The following is a 17,307-nucleotide window of genomic DNA, read 5'->3' as shown; positions in this document are numbered from 1 at the left end:
TGGGAAGGGAAAAGGAGAGAGAGTATGGAAAACTGTTGTGGGAATGGTGGAAAACTGAAGCTTAATTCCTCTGGGGAGCACGAGGAATCAGTTTATAACATGTATCTCAGAGTTATCCCTTCCAGAGGACAAGGAGAATGGGAGTAACAGCCACTCTTTCAGCCATGGATTTGAGGCATTCATTATTTGTCGCTTCTGGGTTGCCCCATGTATGGTGTGAGCAAACTTCAGTGGCCAGCAAAAACCCTCAGAAAAAGTGTTGCCCCCAGCCAAGCTGTTGCAGGTGTTGGCAATTGAAATTCCAGACCAGTATCTAGGAAATGATAAGAGCTGGGAGTACAATCACATACTAACCGTATCTGCTCCATGTTCCCAACCTTTTTTCCTTCTCTAGGTGCTATGCTCCATCATTGCGGGGGCATTGCATTATCTCTACTTGGCGGCCTTCAGCTGGATGCTCCTTGAAGGGCTTCACCTCTTCCTCACTGTCAGGAACCTCCAGGTGGCCAACTATACCAGCGCAAGCAGATTCAAGAAGAGGTTCATGTACCCTTTAGGCTACGGGATTCCAGCTCTGATTGTGGCTGTATCTGCAATCATAGGATACAAAAATTATGGAACACGTACACAGTAAGCATGATGTGTGTGTTTATGGCAGAAGTGGAGTCTGAAACCAAAATGCTTTTTGTCAAATCCATGGTTCCACATTAAGAAGATTCGAGCTACATATTCTGTATGGTTCTGAAGGGTAGGTTGAATAGGTTGACGTTAACCTCTAAAACATAAAGAAAAATGATAATCGTAACAGCTATCACAGACCTATGATGCACAAGAGACAGGGCTTCCTGTATGCAATATCTCATGTCCTTGTCACCATGACCCTGTGAGTTCAGCTGTTTGCTATTTCATGGCCAGGACATCTGGGCTTAACTTTTAAAGTAAAGTTTCCCAATTTCACAACTAGGAAGAGAATAATTCCCAAATCATTGTTCTGAATATCCATGTTTTACTACCTCACTGAAGAAGTTTCCTCACTAAGGAAAGGACTGTTTGAAACATTTGATCATAGAATTTATTATTTTGACAATGGGGGTTTGGGTTAGGAAGTAGTTAGACCAAAGCACTGAATATGCTGTCCCTCTTGAAGTCATCAAACAGATGCCTCTAGCTTGAACCCATGGCTTACCAAAATGATTTGGCAAATCTATTGGTAGCATAGATGAGGTGTTTACAAGCTTTTTCTATAAAGAGTCAAATGGTAAATATCTTTAGCTTTGCAGGTCATATGTTTTCTGTTGCAAGTATTCAACACTGCTGTTATAGTGTGAAATCTGTCACTATGCAGAGGAATGAGCAAGGCTGTGTTCCAGTAAAACGTTATTTACAAAAATAAGCACTCTACTGCATTTTGCACTTGGGCTGTAGTTTGCAATTCCGACATTTGAACAGATGTGTGAGAGCTTTTCTGTCCACCGATGATTATTTCTTTTTACTAGATCGTACTGCCAGTTTCTTTCAGAATAAAGTAAATAAGGTTACCTTTCCCAATTTAAGCCATGACAGAATATAAGGTATTTGGACAAAAGAGTACTTAGGATGTGGTAAGTGCTTAATTTGTGTTGTTGTTTTATGGTTGTAGTTAAATTATTATTGCTACTTTCTTTCTCAATACAGTAGTCATCTTCATAACAATTACTTTTATTGGACCTTAATTCTTTACCAGGTACTGAATCCAAATACTTTGTGTTATCTCTTTTAATCTTTCCAACAATTGTGTCAGCCACATTTATTCCTGAGGAAACTGAGACTCAAAGATACAGTTTATATGTGTCCAACGAGATCCCCTCTAAAATCTAAGTTCTAAACTAAAAGCCTCCTGGTACAGACCAGATCCTGTTACAGGAATTTGAATTCAAGCCCTCTGGCTTTTACAGAGGAAAAGGCAGCTAATGCTATTCTCTCTCCCTCCCAACAGTTGCTGGCTCAAGCTTGAAAAAGGGTTTATATGGAGTTTCATGGGACCAGTTGCAGTCATTATCTTGGTAGGTGAACAGTGACGTATTTTTTAATGAGTTCACTCAGGGTTGGTCAAGCACCGAGAAAGCCTCCAGTCAAAATTGGACAGTCCCAGGGCTGACCCCATGGACTTCCTCTCAGTCACGTGGCTTTTACTAATGATGTATATGCTGACAATTCCAAAATTTACATAGCTAGCTTGGATCTCTCTGAACTCCAGGTGTACATATACAATCTATATGTACACCTAGCATATATACTTGACTATTTCAGAGGCATCATGAAATTTACATGTTCAAAACAGAACTCTTGATTTAAAAATAAAATGTTGCATTAAAAAAATATAAGAGGTCCCCATATAACCCCCACCTCCCTCACCCCACTCCTCCCACATCAACAACCTCTTTCATTATCACGGCACTTTCATTGCATTTGGTGAATACATTTTGGAACACGGTTGCACCACATGGATAATGATTTACATTATAGTTTACACTCTCCCCCGGTACACCCAGTGGGCCATGAGAGGACATACAATGTCCAGCATCTGTGCCTGTAAGAACTCCTTATTCTTATTTCAAAACCTTCCAAATTGGTGCTTCCCTAATCAGTCAATGACATTTTTTTCCTTCCGATTCTTAATTTAAATGAACATCTTTTCACATGTTCTTTAAAACCTTCTAAGATATCTAGATTTAGTAATGCTGGGTTGAAGGGCACATGTTTAAAATATTAATATATTGTCAAATTTACCTTAAAGAAGGCACATACAATCAGCTAATTTGAGAGCAGATGCTCAGCACCTGTCCATAGGTATGGGCAAAGCACAGGTCTTCAAATGAGGGATTTGCTATAAAAATGTATGATTTATCAATTGCAAAGTCTCCTACACCATCTGTTTCTGTGATATAATATAACACTCTGCTGAGGATTCTTTCAGAAATCGTGCATTCATTTTTTTCAAGAAATATTTAGCCATTGTCTACTCTGCATAAGGTAACATGTCTTCCTGTTTCCCAGAGACTTTTGAATTAAATTTTATGTCCTTGTATAAAAATTGGCACTACTCTTTCATTTTCAAAGTGTCCCAATTTGAATGATAAATTATATGGCCACACTAATCATTATGAAGTGCTTCATAAAAGACAAGTACATCTGTCCATACTATCCCCACTGAAGCCTGTGTCTTTTGGGAAATGCTTCTTAGGTCCACTTCAAATTTGATTTGTAAGTAACAACTTCAAAAAAGCCAAGTCAATATTTCATGCTTTTTCCACAGATAAACTTGGTGTTCTATGTCATAATTTTGTGGATTTTGAAGAGCAAACTTTCTTCCCTCAACAAAGAAGTTTCCACCATTCAGGACACCAGGTAGGAAGGCATTAGAATTGGTGGTACCCACAGATTTGTCCTTATGACATGTTTTTACATGAACACTTTTGGAAAGAAAAAAAAGTGCGAAAATATGATACAGATTTTCCTGGTTCCAGATGAAGAGTAGGTGGGGGACAAATGTAGAAGTGAATGCTGTGACATTTCAAGCGACACCACATTTTCTCATTTGGTTTATTCAACAATTACCCATGAGGTATCTTCTTTGTGTGATATGCTGCTCATTAATACCAAGAGTACAAATATTATCCCATTTCCCTTTCCTCCCAAGAGTCCACCTGTGTCTGGATTCCATTCCCTTTGTTTATAGCAACTCAAATATCATAGGTGCTGATCCAAACTATTAAAAGTAGTCATAACAACAACTGATTTAACTAAAGGAATTTGAATATTTACCAATATTATTTCACTGAATGCTCACAACACAAACCCATGTAGTGATGAGTGCTCTTCATTAATCAGATAATAAACTGCTTATCTAACCCAAGTGTGGTTTAGTACCTTGCATTGGTGAGTCATGAAGACAAGACTTAAAGGAATATCTTTCCAAATTTAGACCTTGGTTTTGACTCCTCTTCTGCCACACCAACCTAATACCTCTGAGCCTCAGTTTCCTCATTGTTGGGGGAATCATGTGTCACTATGCTTGGAGCTTCCCCATCATCTCCCCACATGTGTGAGTCTGAGTTCATGCCACACACACACATTCACACATACTTAAACCTATTGGTTCTTCCAACCAGTTGACATCAACAATCCCACTCTGTTGTTCCAAACATGACATTTGTTTGAAGAAACCCAACACTAGATTGAGTTTTGAAATCAGTAGAGCAACACCATCCAAATGTTTCAATACAAGTGTCCAGGAGTTGCTTTCTGCAACTCTTCCAATAAGTTCAGGTAAAAGATTTTGCAGATAAATAATTTCCAAGAGTGGGGTGTATTAGTTTGCTGGAACTGCTATCACACATTCTACAAACTGGTTTTGGCTTGAAAACTGGGAGGCAGTGGCTCATGGTTTTGAGGCTAGAGGAAGTCCAAAATGAAGATATAGGCAAGGGTTGTTTTCTCCTGGAGTCTATAGCATTCTGAAGCTGGCTATCAACAATCCTTGGGGTCCTTGACTTGTCTCTCTGTCTCCCATCATATTGCAATGTCCTCCCCTGTCTTCTGTGACTTATGGATTCTCTTTACAAGGCCTCCAGCAATATGGATAGAGGTTCAACTTGATTCAGTTGGTCACACCCAAATAGGACCTTCAAAGATCCTATTTACAAATAAGTCTACACCCTGAATAACCTTAACATATTCAAAGATATTAATTATAATGAGTTCTACACCCTCAGGAACATGGATTAAGTTTAAGATCATTTCTTTCCTGGGGAGCATTATTCAATCTATGGGGCAGAAATTACCACTCTTGTGGTGGTGATTGCAAACATGGGTTCTGCCTCATCCTCAAGCTACATTACTGTGTAAGTCAATGAACCACATGAGGTTGTTGCAAGTTGAAATAAGGTGATGCATACAAAATGTTTAGGACAGGTTCCATCATGAAGTAAGTGCCTGGTAGTTATAACTACTGTTTATTTTTTTCAGAGTTATGACATTTAAAGCCATTGCTCAACTATTTATCCTGGGATGTTCTTGGGGCCTTGGCTTTTTCATGGTTGAAGAAGTATGGAAGACGGTTGGATTAGTCATTGCCTATGCATTCACCATCATCAATGTCCTGCAGGGGGTTTTGCTCTTTGTGGTGTACTGTCTCCTTAATCGCCAGGTAAGCCTAATTATTTCCTTTCTTGCCATCCTAGTCCCAAAGTCTTATTGAATAGAAGCTCATAGTCTTTCCCTCCCCTGACCCTTTATATTTGTATTTTAGGGTTGTCTTGACTCTGGAAAGAGGGTCTGGGTGCTGTTTGGGTCTGCCCTGTGCTCTGTGTTTCATTCACTCATCTTCCTAACATGTCTCTTAAGAATATTGTATCATTCTGGAAAATGTAGGTTATACTGTGGTAACAAACAGACCTCCCCCAATATCATTTATTATTAAAGGTTTATTTATTGATTATGCTACATAGCTCTAGCTTGAATAGCTTGCCCACCTACAGGCTTGATGCTTTTTTACATTATATTTGCTGTGAGATCAAGGTTGAAGGGGCATCTCCTTATGTAGAATGCTTGTGGTAAGGAGATCATGGTGAAGCATGTCTTCATCCTCTTAAAGAAAGTCATGTGGTCTTACATTCATTGACTAAGAGGGGATCAATAATCTTCCAACAGTGAGATGCACTGTAAGGCTTTATCCTTTGCTAGGGTGTATCTTCTTTGCCAAATGGATATAGGATTAAAAGACATTGTATGCAAATTGTCTTGAATGTAGATAATATTCAACAAATGGTGAATATTATATCCTCCTCCTCATTATCTTCACCATAATGCTCATTATCATCACTATCATCATCATCACCATCATCATCATTATCACTTTCATCATCACTACTTATAGAGCACTTATGGTTTCTGAAATCCTTTTCTACAGTTGAAGAAGTTAAACTTAAATGAATCAGCTAAGCATGGCCAAGATTATACAGAAAACCACTGAAAGAGAAGTAGAGAGTAGGACTCAAATTCTGTACCTTTTTTTACTTTCCCTTTTTAGGACACTCTCTCCTGAACCATCCTCTGGATTGTAATCTGAACCTCTATATTCCTCATATTCCAGGTACAAATGGAATACAAGAAATGGTTTAGCGGGAAGCAGAAAGGGGTAGGAACTGAAAGCAGTGAGCTGTCACGCTCTACTACCCACACCAAAATGGTAAGATCAGACTCTCTACTGAGCCATGGACTTGTGGAGCACCATCTCCTGCTACCATTAGCTTCCTGGAACCTTGATGTGAAAAAAAGAGTGATTATGTTAGGTTCCTGCACTTATTCAGCTGACATTTGTAGTTCCTATGAGAGCAACAGCAAGAGATCTTCCTTTCTCCTTCCCCTATTGCTTCCTTTCCCTTTTTTTTTCTCTCTCTACTCCCTTGTCTCTCCTTCCCTCCCTCCTACCCCACTCTTTTTCTCTCTACAGTCCCTTCCTTCCTTCCTTCCTCCCTCCCTCCCTCCTTCTGTTCCTTCCTTCCTTCCTTCCTTCCTTCCTTCCTTCCTTCCTTCCTTCCTTCCTTCCTTCCTTCCTTCCTTCCTTCCTTCCTTCCCACTACCTCCCTCTCTCTTTCCCTTCTCCCCTTTTTCTTATTTCTACCTCTACTCTCTTCTTTCTGTCCTGTTTCCTCTATTTTCTTTTTCCCTCTTCCTCCCTCCCTTCATCCTTCCCTCCCTCCCTCCATTATTCCCTCCCTCCCTCTTTCCTTCTTTCCTTCCTTCTCTTTCTTTTTCTCTTTTTCTCTTTCCTTCTTCCTCAATCCTTCCACCAATTAACCAAAGGAAATTCAACAAAATCTCAACAATTATTTAACAAATACTCATTGAGTTTCCAGTACTTGCCAGACACTGTTTTAGGTGCTGGAGAAACAACAATGGACACAACTTACAATAATTCTTGCCACTGTGGATCTGACATTCTGGTAGGGAGGAAGCAGAGAATAAACCACACAAAGAAATTATTTACTATGTTAGAGAGTGATATATACTATGAAAAAAAATTGAGCAGGGAAGAGAAATAAAAAGTCCATGACATGGAAGGAGTTCAATTTCATATATGGTTGCCACAATTGGCCTCAATGAGAAGATGACATTTTAGTAAAGGCTTGAAGGTTGTATATAATTAAAAAACAGTGCTGATTGGTGATCTTATCTAGATTGGGAAATGATGACTAATGTGCCTTAGGTTGCCAAAGTGTTGCCAGTGCAAAGTACCAGAAATTTGTTGGCTTTTATAAAGAGCATTTATTTTGGGTAAAAGCTTACAGCTTCAAGGCCATGAAAAATCTAACCCAAGGCACCATCAGAGGTACGTTCTTATGAAAGTCAGCTGCCAAGTGTTGAAGCAAGATGGCGGGAGATCTCTGCCTGGTCTTTTCTTCCCATCTGGGCTTCTTTTCTGTGCTCAGCTGCTCTGTTTTCTTCCTGATTTCAACTACAAGATGGCACAGAGCTTGTCTCTTTGGCTTCCTGTCTCAGTCTCAGTTGGTCCACTCTCTTCCTAAATTCAGCTGTAAACTATCAGGCAAATGACTCATCTACCCATGACCTCAGCTGTTTGCACCTTCTACATTCTGTCACACGGCAGGATGAAAAATGATAGAGCTCTCTCTCTCTCATTCTGTTTCTGTCTGTGTGAGTCTGGTTTACATGAGACCCATCAAAGGGACAGGGACTCAACCAGAGGCATGCCTGATTGACCTAGTCCAATAAAAAACCCTATAGCAATCTTAACAGGTAATCTAATTGAAGGTCCCTCAATTGAATTTAATGCAATCAAAGGGTATTACCTCCAGAGGAATAGATTTGTTTACAACCATAATCTTTCTCTTTTGGGGATTCATAAAATAATATCAAACTGCCATAGACTTGAAACACTGGTGTTAAGCATAGATGACTCTTGTAACTGGGTTTGTCCATTAGAGATGCCAATGGAGATGTTACAAGAGATATGAGTTTTGTTTGGGACATGACACTTTTAAGCTTGGGTAGCTACTGCACCTCCCTATCCCCCATTTATTCCTTTTCCCTCACACCTGAGCTGTCACTGGGGGACTGCCTTAAGTTGGCATTGCCATAAAGCAGAACCTAAGACTGAGGTTAGAATTCATGCCAATTTACTGAGAAAGAGAAAAAAGGGAAAGGGACAGGTTGGGAGAGATAAGCAATGGCATGGTGTCCTTTGGAGTCTGGCTTCAGCCTGAACTCATGAGGAGCTCTGGCGCATGAATTGTACCAAAGAAGTGGAACCATCTTGAGACAGGTGGCTGGTCTTTTGTGTCCATGTGTTGGTCAGTCATTGTATATAGGTTTCTCCTTTGGGAATGGGGTTTAAATTCTCTGTACAGGGCATCTTCTTTGGCTGAGGGAAGGTCTCTGGAGAAGGAGGCAGCTGTACATAATTAGTAACTACAAAGCAGCTGGAGGACACAACACCAGTTGTGTTAGTCAGGGTTCTCCATAGAAACAAAACTCTCTTTCTCTCTCTCTCTCTCTCTAAATATATATGTGCATATAGATATATATAAATGTAAATATTATTAGATTTATTATAAGAATTGGCTTATGTGACTGTGGCTATGGGTAAATCCTAATTCTGTAAGGTAGGTTGTAAGCTGGCAATTCCAATGTAGGTTTTCAATGAGTTCCCCTTGAATTAATTCCCCAGGAAGGTTTCCAATGAATTCCTTCTATTGCTGAAATAGTGAGTTCTCCATTTATGGTCTTGAACTGATTGGATGAGGCTTGTCTTATAGTAGAAGACAATCTTCTTAGTTGATTGGAGATGTAATCAGCCATAGATGCAATCAACTTCCTGATTATTTATCCATGAAATATCCTCACAGTAGCAATCAAGCCATTTTTATATTTGACTAAACAACTGGACACCATAACCTGGTCAGTTTGACATGTAATCTTTTTTTTAATAAGATTTATTTATTTATTTCTCTCCCCTCCCCCTCCCCCACCCCATTTATCTGTTCTCTGTGTCTATTTGCTGCATCTTCTTCTTTGTCCACTTCTGTTGTTGTCAGCAGCACGGGAGTCTGTGTTTCTTTTTGTTGCATCATCTTGTTGTGTCAGCTCTCCGTGTGTGCGGCACCATTCCTGGGCAGGCTGCACTTTCTTTCGTGCTGGGCAGCTCTCCTTACAGGGCACACTCCTTGCGCGCAGGTTTCCCCTACGCGGGGGACACCCTTGAATGGCATGGCACTCCTTGCGTGCATCAGCACTGCACGTGGGCCAGCTCCACACGGGTCAAGGAGGCCTGGGGTCTGAACCACAGACCTCCCATGTGGTAGACGGTCGGCCTATCCACTGGGCCAAGTCCTCTGCACCCTGACATATAATCTTAACCATCATACCATTCCTAGCCCAAGCTATCATCATCTCTCCCCTGGACAATTGCCCTTGTCTTATAACTTTTCCTTGCATAGGTTCTTCTACTATAATCCACTTTCCACACAGCAGTTCAGTGGTACTTAAGTATGTAAATCATATAATTTTATGTTCCTACTTTAAAACTTACCACTGGCTCTCCATCACGCTTATTATCAAATCCAACCTCCTTACCATCACTTTGGACAGCACTACTTGATCTGGCCCTATACCCATCCTCAGCCACCCCGGCTCTCTTTCAGTTCTTTATACTTGTCAGGCTTATTCTTTCTTCAGGGTCTTTCCATAAGCTGCTCTCACTTCCTTAGAGCCCATTGCTGTCTTTCGACCATGGTTGTCTTATTATTTTCCTACCCGTCTCACTGTCACCCTCTCAGAAAAGTCTTCCCTAATCTCTATTCTATGACAGTATTTTACTCTCTGCATCATCTCTCTATTTTAATTATCTGAGTAATGTGTCTTTCTGTGATATCTGTCTTAGTCTTAAAACATTAAAGAGTCTGTTTTTAGTTTATCTCTCCCCAGTGTAACGTGGGTTTTGTTGTCTCAGTTCCTTTCTACCTAGAACAGTGCCTTTTCCTGGGCCAGGGAGGATTCTCCATTAATTTGTTAAATATCTGAAGTCCACTTTTATGGATGATGAAACTGAGGCTGGGAAACTCAAATGGTTAGCTGTGAGCTGCCTAGCTCATTAGAGGGATTTGAACTCAGATCTGTTTCACTATGAAAGTTTCTAATTTACCAGTCATATGTCATGCCAGAACATCAACCACTCTTAGGATCAGGGTGTTCATGGAACAGTCAAGTTTCATAATGATGATAATTCTGTTCTGGGTTTATTGACTGAATCCTACTCTTATACTCTGTATACTGTATATGCCACTGTTCACCTCTTAGATGGAATCACCTATGCTCAAGGAATGTGTCAACAGTACATGAAATGTCCCAACACACAAGGTCACCAAAAACAAGTTCATAGTGGAATCCATAGTATGGGTTCTGGTGTTTGTCAGATATAAGTTTGACTTTGAATCTTGACTCTTTCAGGTTTTAGCTGGTAGATCATGGGAGAAGGACTTAACTGCTGTGAGCCTTACTTAACTCACATTTGAAATGTCTGATTAAGCATCAAAGTATTGTATATGCAAGCACTTTGTCCTTGTCTGAAAAACGTCAACATATTTTTATTAATATCAAATTACCAAGAGTTCGCTATATGCAAGTCTCTGAATAAACATAATAATCCCCAACCTATTGACAACAGTTTGCATTCCAAGAAGCGCATATTCAAACTTACAACCTTGATTGGTTCTCACAGCTACTGTTAAAATCCTGCCATCACTGTAATGTGTAAGTGGAGTCAAAGTGCCTGGATTCAAATTCCAGCTCTATCACTTCCCAGTTGCATGGTCTTGCACAACTCACTTAATGCTGAATGAGGTGGGTCAAATCTTAAGATCCTACTCACCAAAAGAGCCTGTTTACAATGGGTCCAAACCCACAGGAATGGATGAACTTTAAGAACAAACTTTTTGGGGTTCATAAAGCTTCAAACTATGACAGTGAATATCTCATCAAGGGTATTAAATGAGTTCATCTATGTTAAGTACTTAGAAAGCTACCTGTCAGATAGTAAACCCATATGATGTTTGTTAAAAATATAATAGAAAATCAAACAAAAATGAAATATAATTAAAAAAACGTAGTTGATGATTTTTGGGAAAAGTCTATAGATTTAGATTTTAGGGCAAACTATGCCGTGTTTTGAGCCTTACAGAAATGCTAACTTGTCACATGTAGGTATACTAGAAGTTTTTGTTAATTTTGGAGTATTACTTTCTCTTCATCTCTTTCTTCATGTTATCTCCCCTAATTAGGAGGAGCCAGTGAAGTCGTCGGAATTATTTCATAAAGGAGACACAGCATCTCCTCTACCACAGCCCACACAATTTGTCAGTATTTCTTGGGTGAAGATGGACGATTGATCTGCTCCCCCATGGTCACATGGACTGGACATATGCTCCCATCTGCAATCTCTCGTATGAAAAGTCCTGACTTGGTTCCCATTTTAAAACTATCTCCATAGAAAGAATGGGATGCATAGAAACAATTCTTAGCTCCAGCATCTGGTGGTATGTCATATGTGATTAAGTGTACAATGGATGCTTTTTAACAAGGAACGAAATCTGGGTTCAGGTCCTGGTGCCCTCTCAGCCTTGCTCCCTCTTCCCTTTCCCTTGCTGACTCACCTGACATACATGGTGCTGCATTTTATGCCCTAGAAGATCTTGCATAACTGAATATTTCAGTAATTCAATAATTTGCATAATAATAAATGTAAAAATGGGGGTTGCATTCTTGGAATGACAAAATATACCATTACTCCACTTAGGGGCACATTGTAGCTAGGTCAGCAGCAATCTTCTTTATTTCCATGATGATTTTTGCAGAACTGCATTAAAGATAATTTTGATTCCCTAGTGTCATTGAGAACACTTTCCAGCATAAATGCTATCAAACAGTGCACCATGTCACAGACATTCCTTGGCTTTCCTTGTTTTGGTATATCATTACTATTTTTTCCCCAGAGTTATTGAATTTTATATTTTTTCTGCACTAAAATTATTAACTGCATGGTGATTTTGCTATTAAATACATTTTTAAAGATTTAAAATTATAATAATTGTGGTAGTAAATGTTAAAATAGCAGCTAGCAGTCACCATGTTCCTTTGAAGACATTTCTGGGGTCATTCCTGGGTTTTTGAGAAATGATTTTGGCTTTTTCTCCTTAACCAGCTTGGATGTCTCCTCTGTGGGGAAGCAGAATAGCCAGAGGGTATGATCCGCTCCATGTGCAGCCTTGAAATGATGTGATTTCTTGAAAAATTAATATATAGGGAGATTCACATAGTTTCAAAATTGTGCATTGGTGAATCCTTTTATATTACAAAATTTCAAATATACACAACTAAAACTTGCATAAATGCAACCTTCCCATGCAACTGAAAAACACCTTGTACGACAAATACCTGTTCTTCTCTGCTTATTGACTACAGAATGAACAAACCAGATGTTCTAGGTGCTGCAGGTTTAGGATCAAGATGGCAGAGAGTGTAAACTACAATCTAAACTCTAATCCATGTGATGCAGCAGTGCTCCACAATGTATTCACCAAATGCAATGAATGTGCCACACTGATGAAAGAGGTTGTTGATGTGGGAGGAGTTGGGGGGCATAGAGGGTGTATGTGGGAGACTCTTATATTTTTTAAAGTAACATTTTTTTGTGATCTACGTACCTTATAAAAAAGACAATTTAATTAAAAAAAGAAAAATAAAGGATTCTCTATACAACATTTTCCCTCTCTTCCAACATGAAGTTTGCTTTCTTTCTTTTCTGCCCCTCACAAACATTTGCATTCTTTAAGAGCAACCAAGCTTCTACCTCTTTCAAAACACCTTTAAAAAAAATCTCCAGCCATCAGTGAAATCTAACTCCTTTTTCTACTTCTAGAGTCCTTATTTTAAGGTCTGGATGACATGAGTATTAGTCTGTCGAAAGGGTGATGATGCAAAGTACCAGAAATCTGTTGGTTTTATAAAGGGTATTTATTTGGGGTCGAAGCTCATAGTTACAAGGCCCCAAAGAACACAACTTAAGGTACTGTAGGAGGTACTTTCTTAACAAAGTGGTTAGTGGTGTCTGCAAGGTTTCAGTCTTCCTTCTTCCTCTTAAGGCACCATGTCCCAGCTTCTTCCAATCTCAGCTGTAGTCTGGCTTAAGGCTCATCTCTCTCCCTACAGCTTATTTCTTTCTGGGCTCAGCTGCTCTGGTTTCTTCATAAGGCCAGCTGTAAACTATCAGGAGAATGGTTCATATTTCTCTAGGACACAAGGACCAAGTTCTTTCCTCTGCCTTGTCCATGGAGTTCTCTCCATTCCCATGTATCTGCTCCTGTGTTCTTGATTGAGTCTCCATTTATATATCCCATCAAGGGGGAGAGGACTAAACCCTTCACATCCTAATGGCATGGTTGGATCAAAGCCCTAATCTTGATTTAATCAAGTAAACATAAAACCTTTGAATTTAAATCAATCAAAGGGTATCATGCTCAAAGGAACAGACCAGTTTACAAACATAGTATCTCTTTTCGGAATTCACAAATAAAATCAAACCGCCACAGTAACCTCTACATTTTGTGTGCTGTTTAACAAATGTTTTGTGTGTATGTCAATTATGTCTTTCTGAATTATCAATTTCTTGAAGGCAAGAATGATAGAGATGATAAATTATAAGTTCCTTACTGTCTCCTAGAGCATTATTTCACAAGCTCAGCAATATTGACATTTCGCACTGGGTGGTTCTCTGTTGTGAGGACAGTCCTGTGCATTATAGAATATTTAATAGTATCTCTGACTTCTATCCACCGGATGCCAGTAGCACCTCCCCCACCCAATTGTGACAAAACTTCTTCAGATATTGCCACATGTCCCCTGGGAACACAATCACCCCCCAGTTAAGGGCCAAAGGATGTTCTCTCTTCCTAGTTTATCAAAATGTGGTAGTAGGGAAGCGGACTTGGCTCAGTGGTTAGGGCGTCCGCCTACCACATGGGAGGTCCGTGGTTCAAACCCCGGGCCTCCTTGATCCGTGTGGAGCTGGCCCATGCACAGTGCTGATGCACACAAGGAGTGCCCTGCCACACAGGGGTGTCCCCGCGCAGGGGAGCCCCACGTGCAAGGAATGTGCCCCATAAGGAGAACCGCCCAGCGCGAAAGAAAGTGCAGCCTGCCTAGGAATGGTGCCACACACACAGAGAGCTGACACAGCAAGATGATGCAAGAAAAAGAAACACAGATTCCCTTGCTGCTGACAACAGCAGAAGCGGACAAAGAAGATGCAGCAAATAGACACAGAGAACAGACAACTGGGTGGGAAGGGGGAAAGGGGAGAGAAGCAAATAAAATAAATCTTTAAAAAAAATGTGGTAGTAAAAACTGTTCATTGATAGGGTAATTTAAAACAAAAATAATGGAGAAAAACAAAAGTATTGTAATACCCATTTGACAGTTAATGGTCTCAGACCCAATTCCAATTTTCAGGAATTAAAATGGTCTAATATTAAAATAAATTACTAACACTTAACATACTGTTCACTAACAAAGGGCTAGACAATGACTGAATTTTACCTTGATTACCTCAGAACTGTTTTGGGACAAGGCAGCTTAAAATGTATAAAGAGGCAAAACAACCCAATGGGGAAAAGCATAATAAAGATAATAAAATTTCATGGAGTAAGAAAAAGAGTTATACAAGAATTTTCATATCAGTTTTATTCATAATTGCGAAAACCTGGAAACAGCCCAGGTGACCATCCATGGGAGAATGCATCAACTCTCTAGTCACACAGTAAAATCCTAGTCAACAAGAAAAAAGAATGAACTACTGATAAAGGTGACAGTGTAGATACATTTCAAAAACATTTTGATGAGTGAAGGTAAGTGAAAGAAGCCTTATAATACTTAATAAATAACTTGTTTCATTTCCTGTCTTCTGTGTTTCCCTTATTACATTGTGCCTAACACCATGCCTGGCTCAAAAGCTGCTCAACAATTATTGTTAAACAATCTATCAAAATCCCAGGAGGCTTCTTTTCATAAATGGAAAAACCTATCCAGAAATTCATATGGAATGGCAAGGGACCCTGAATAGCCTAGTCATTAGTTCAAAAGAATAACAAAGTTGAAGAATGCACACCTTCCAATTTTAAAACTTAATATGAAGCCCCAGTAATGAAAACGACATTGAACTGCCATATAGACCAATGGGGTAGAATTGAGAATTCAGAGAAAAACCCATACATTTTTGGCCAACTGATTTTCAACAAGGGTACCAAGTTTATTAGTTAAGGAAAGAATGGTCTCTTCAACAAATGGTATTGGGAAAATTGGATATCCACTTGAAAAAGAATGATTTTGGGCCACATATCACACATAAAAATTTACTTTAAATACTCAAGGACATAAATATAAGCATGAAATCCATAATAATCTTAGAATAAAGTGTAGGGGCAAACTTTCATAACCTTGGATTTTGTAGTGATTTCTTAGACATGACACCAAAAGCATGAACAATATCAACAACAATAACAACAACAAAAAGAGAAAAAATGGACTTGAAAATATTTGCTGAAAATGTGTGAATAGAGTTTATACACACCCATGGATCTTATTTTGTTTTTAATTTGAACAGAGTTCTCAAAGTGGCATGGGAAATGAGTAGGGGATGTATTAGGGTGCTCCTAGGTCCATGGATATTGGGGATATTCCTTAAGAAAATGACTATGTGTTTCCAGAGCCTGAGAAAAATGCCTGGCAGTGAAGCTTGCCAAAGAGAGAGTAGCCTATTTGACAGGTTAGTGATATCAGGAAGTCTAGAAAGATGCATGTTTCCAAGGAAAGAGTTCATGTGCAACTGGAGTGAATGACCATCCAGGAATAATGGTGGGCATTAAAGGCAATTTCTGAAGGCCCTGGGGTCTCTTAAGGCCAATTCCTTGTCTCAAGAGATGAACACTTCACCAGAACTAGAGTGTATTATCTGAACGTAGAAGTGGTGACATGTGTGAGTGACATCTCTATCATTATCTGCAAGCTTTTCTTCTCTGGGAACTGCCTGCCCCATTGTGAGAGAGACAATTTCCTCTTCTTCCTGGGTTTATATATCTTGATTATATTTCACAGTCTTACTTGCAGTTACCTGTGACCATGTAATTGAGTTCTAGCCAGTTGGCTGTGAGCATAAGTGATGTGTGAAACTTCCAGATCTGTCCCATAAAAACCTCATTGTGTACTTCTCCATACTTTTTCCCACTTTGTGGATCGTTGGAATGGAGATAACCTTATAGGCTTTGGGGGGTGCATGTTGATATTATCAGAGTTATGGAATTCCTTGATGGAGGAAATTTACTCACACAGCTCAGCAATGACCTCTTTGACTTTTATATGTGTGAACAATAAACTTCCATTGTACTTGAACAATTCTATATGTTACAGCATCCAATGTCACTTTACTGACATACTGATCCAGCCAGCATTCTGTACTAAGTCAACAACATTGTTTGGGTCAGGATTGGATATCCTGGGCAACTCTCTTCTCTGGATCTTAAATATTTGGCCTGAGAAAGTTAAACTTTTTATTACCTTTAATATTGTGGTAGTTATAGGCAGCCACAGGTTGTTTTATGAGGACCAAGGAGTAGTTAAAAAATCTGCTCAAAGAAGGAAGATAGACTTTGAACAATCAGACAAAGTATACTGAATTATACAAAACAGAAGTGCACAATGCTGTGGGAGTATGAATAGAGAACCGTAATCTACTATCAGTGACTAACAGGGAAGATTTCCTGAAGTAGAGTGAATAGCGCAGTGTTTAAGATTGGGATCTCTGGGATTAGGTATATCTAGACATCCAGATACAGTTGCAGAACATACTCACTCCATGACTTTGGGCAAAAGGCTTCTCCTCTCTGAGTTTTAGTGGCCTCATGTACAAATCAGAATTCATAACTGTAATGAATGCTCTCTATTTGACCTCCAAATCATGGAGTACTTTATGCTCTCTTGTTGCTTTCCCCTAACATGGCCTACATCTTTGTAAATAGACCCTTTAATAAACCCTCCTTATTACTCTATTTGAGTGAACATCTCTTTCTCAGCAAGTCCCTGATACAATAACAATCACTACTCCATAGATTAGATTGTGAAAATTCAATAATATAATGCATACAAGTGCTTGCCATACTTCCTGGCACATAAGAAACACCCGTTAAATGTTAGTGTTTT

General features: G+C 39.4%; 2 protein-coding genes across 2 annotated transcripts in view; both read left to right on the top strand.

The window, feature by feature from the left end:
- Positions 1 to 2,057, top strand: part of LOC101439178 (adhesion G protein-coupled receptor E4-like) — a 50,666-nt gene extending 48,609 nt beyond the window's left edge. The window contains exons 10-11 of the mRNA XM_071209689.1: positions 395 to 630; positions 1,976 to 2,057. Coding sequence (XP_071065790.1) covers positions 395 to 630; positions 1,976 to 2,057 — 318 coding nt within the window. The remainder of the gene's footprint in view (positions 1 to 394; positions 631 to 1,975) is intronic.
- Positions 2,058 to 3,300: 1,243 nt separating this feature from the next.
- On the top strand, positions 3,301 to 12,955 carry LOC139436997 (adhesion G protein-coupled receptor E4-like). The gene is made up of 4 exons (XM_071209987.1): positions 3,301 to 3,387; positions 5,008 to 5,188; positions 6,134 to 6,229; positions 11,340 to 12,955. Exons 2-4 carry the CDS (start codon positions 5,012 to 5,014, stop codon positions 11,445 to 11,447), a joined length of 381 nt encoding a protein of 126 aa, XP_071066088.1. The 5' UTR covers positions 3,301 to 3,387; positions 5,008 to 5,011; the 3' UTR covers positions 11,448 to 12,955.
- Positions 12,956 to 17,307: the final 4,352 nt, after the last annotated feature.

The sequence above is a fragment of the Dasypus novemcinctus genome, chromosome 19 (genome assembly GCF_030445035.2).
Source record: "Dasypus novemcinctus isolate mDasNov1 chromosome 19, mDasNov1.1.hap2, whole genome shotgun sequence".
NCBI lineage: Eukaryota > Metazoa > Chordata > Mammalia > Cingulata > Dasypodidae > Dasypus > Dasypus novemcinctus.
Note: the sequence above shows the minus strand (reverse complement) of the source record. Positions and strands in the feature narration are given on the sequence as shown.

What these genes read in the sequence shown, in the direction of transcription:
- LOC139436997 (XM_071209987.1), top strand. Translation starts at nt 5,012, where the DNA reads ATGACATTTAAAGCCATTGCTCAACTATTTATCCTGGGATGTTCTTGG. An exon ending in ACTGTCTCCTTAATCGCCAG is followed by an intron (nt 5,189 to 6,133) that starts GTAAGCCTAATT and finishes CTCATATTCCAG; the next exon opens with GTACAAATGGAATACAAGAA. An exon ending in CTACTACCCACACCAAAATG is followed by an intron (nt 6,230 to 11,339) that starts GTAAGATCAGAC and finishes TCCCCTAATTAG; the next exon opens with GAGGAGCCAGTGAAGTCGTC.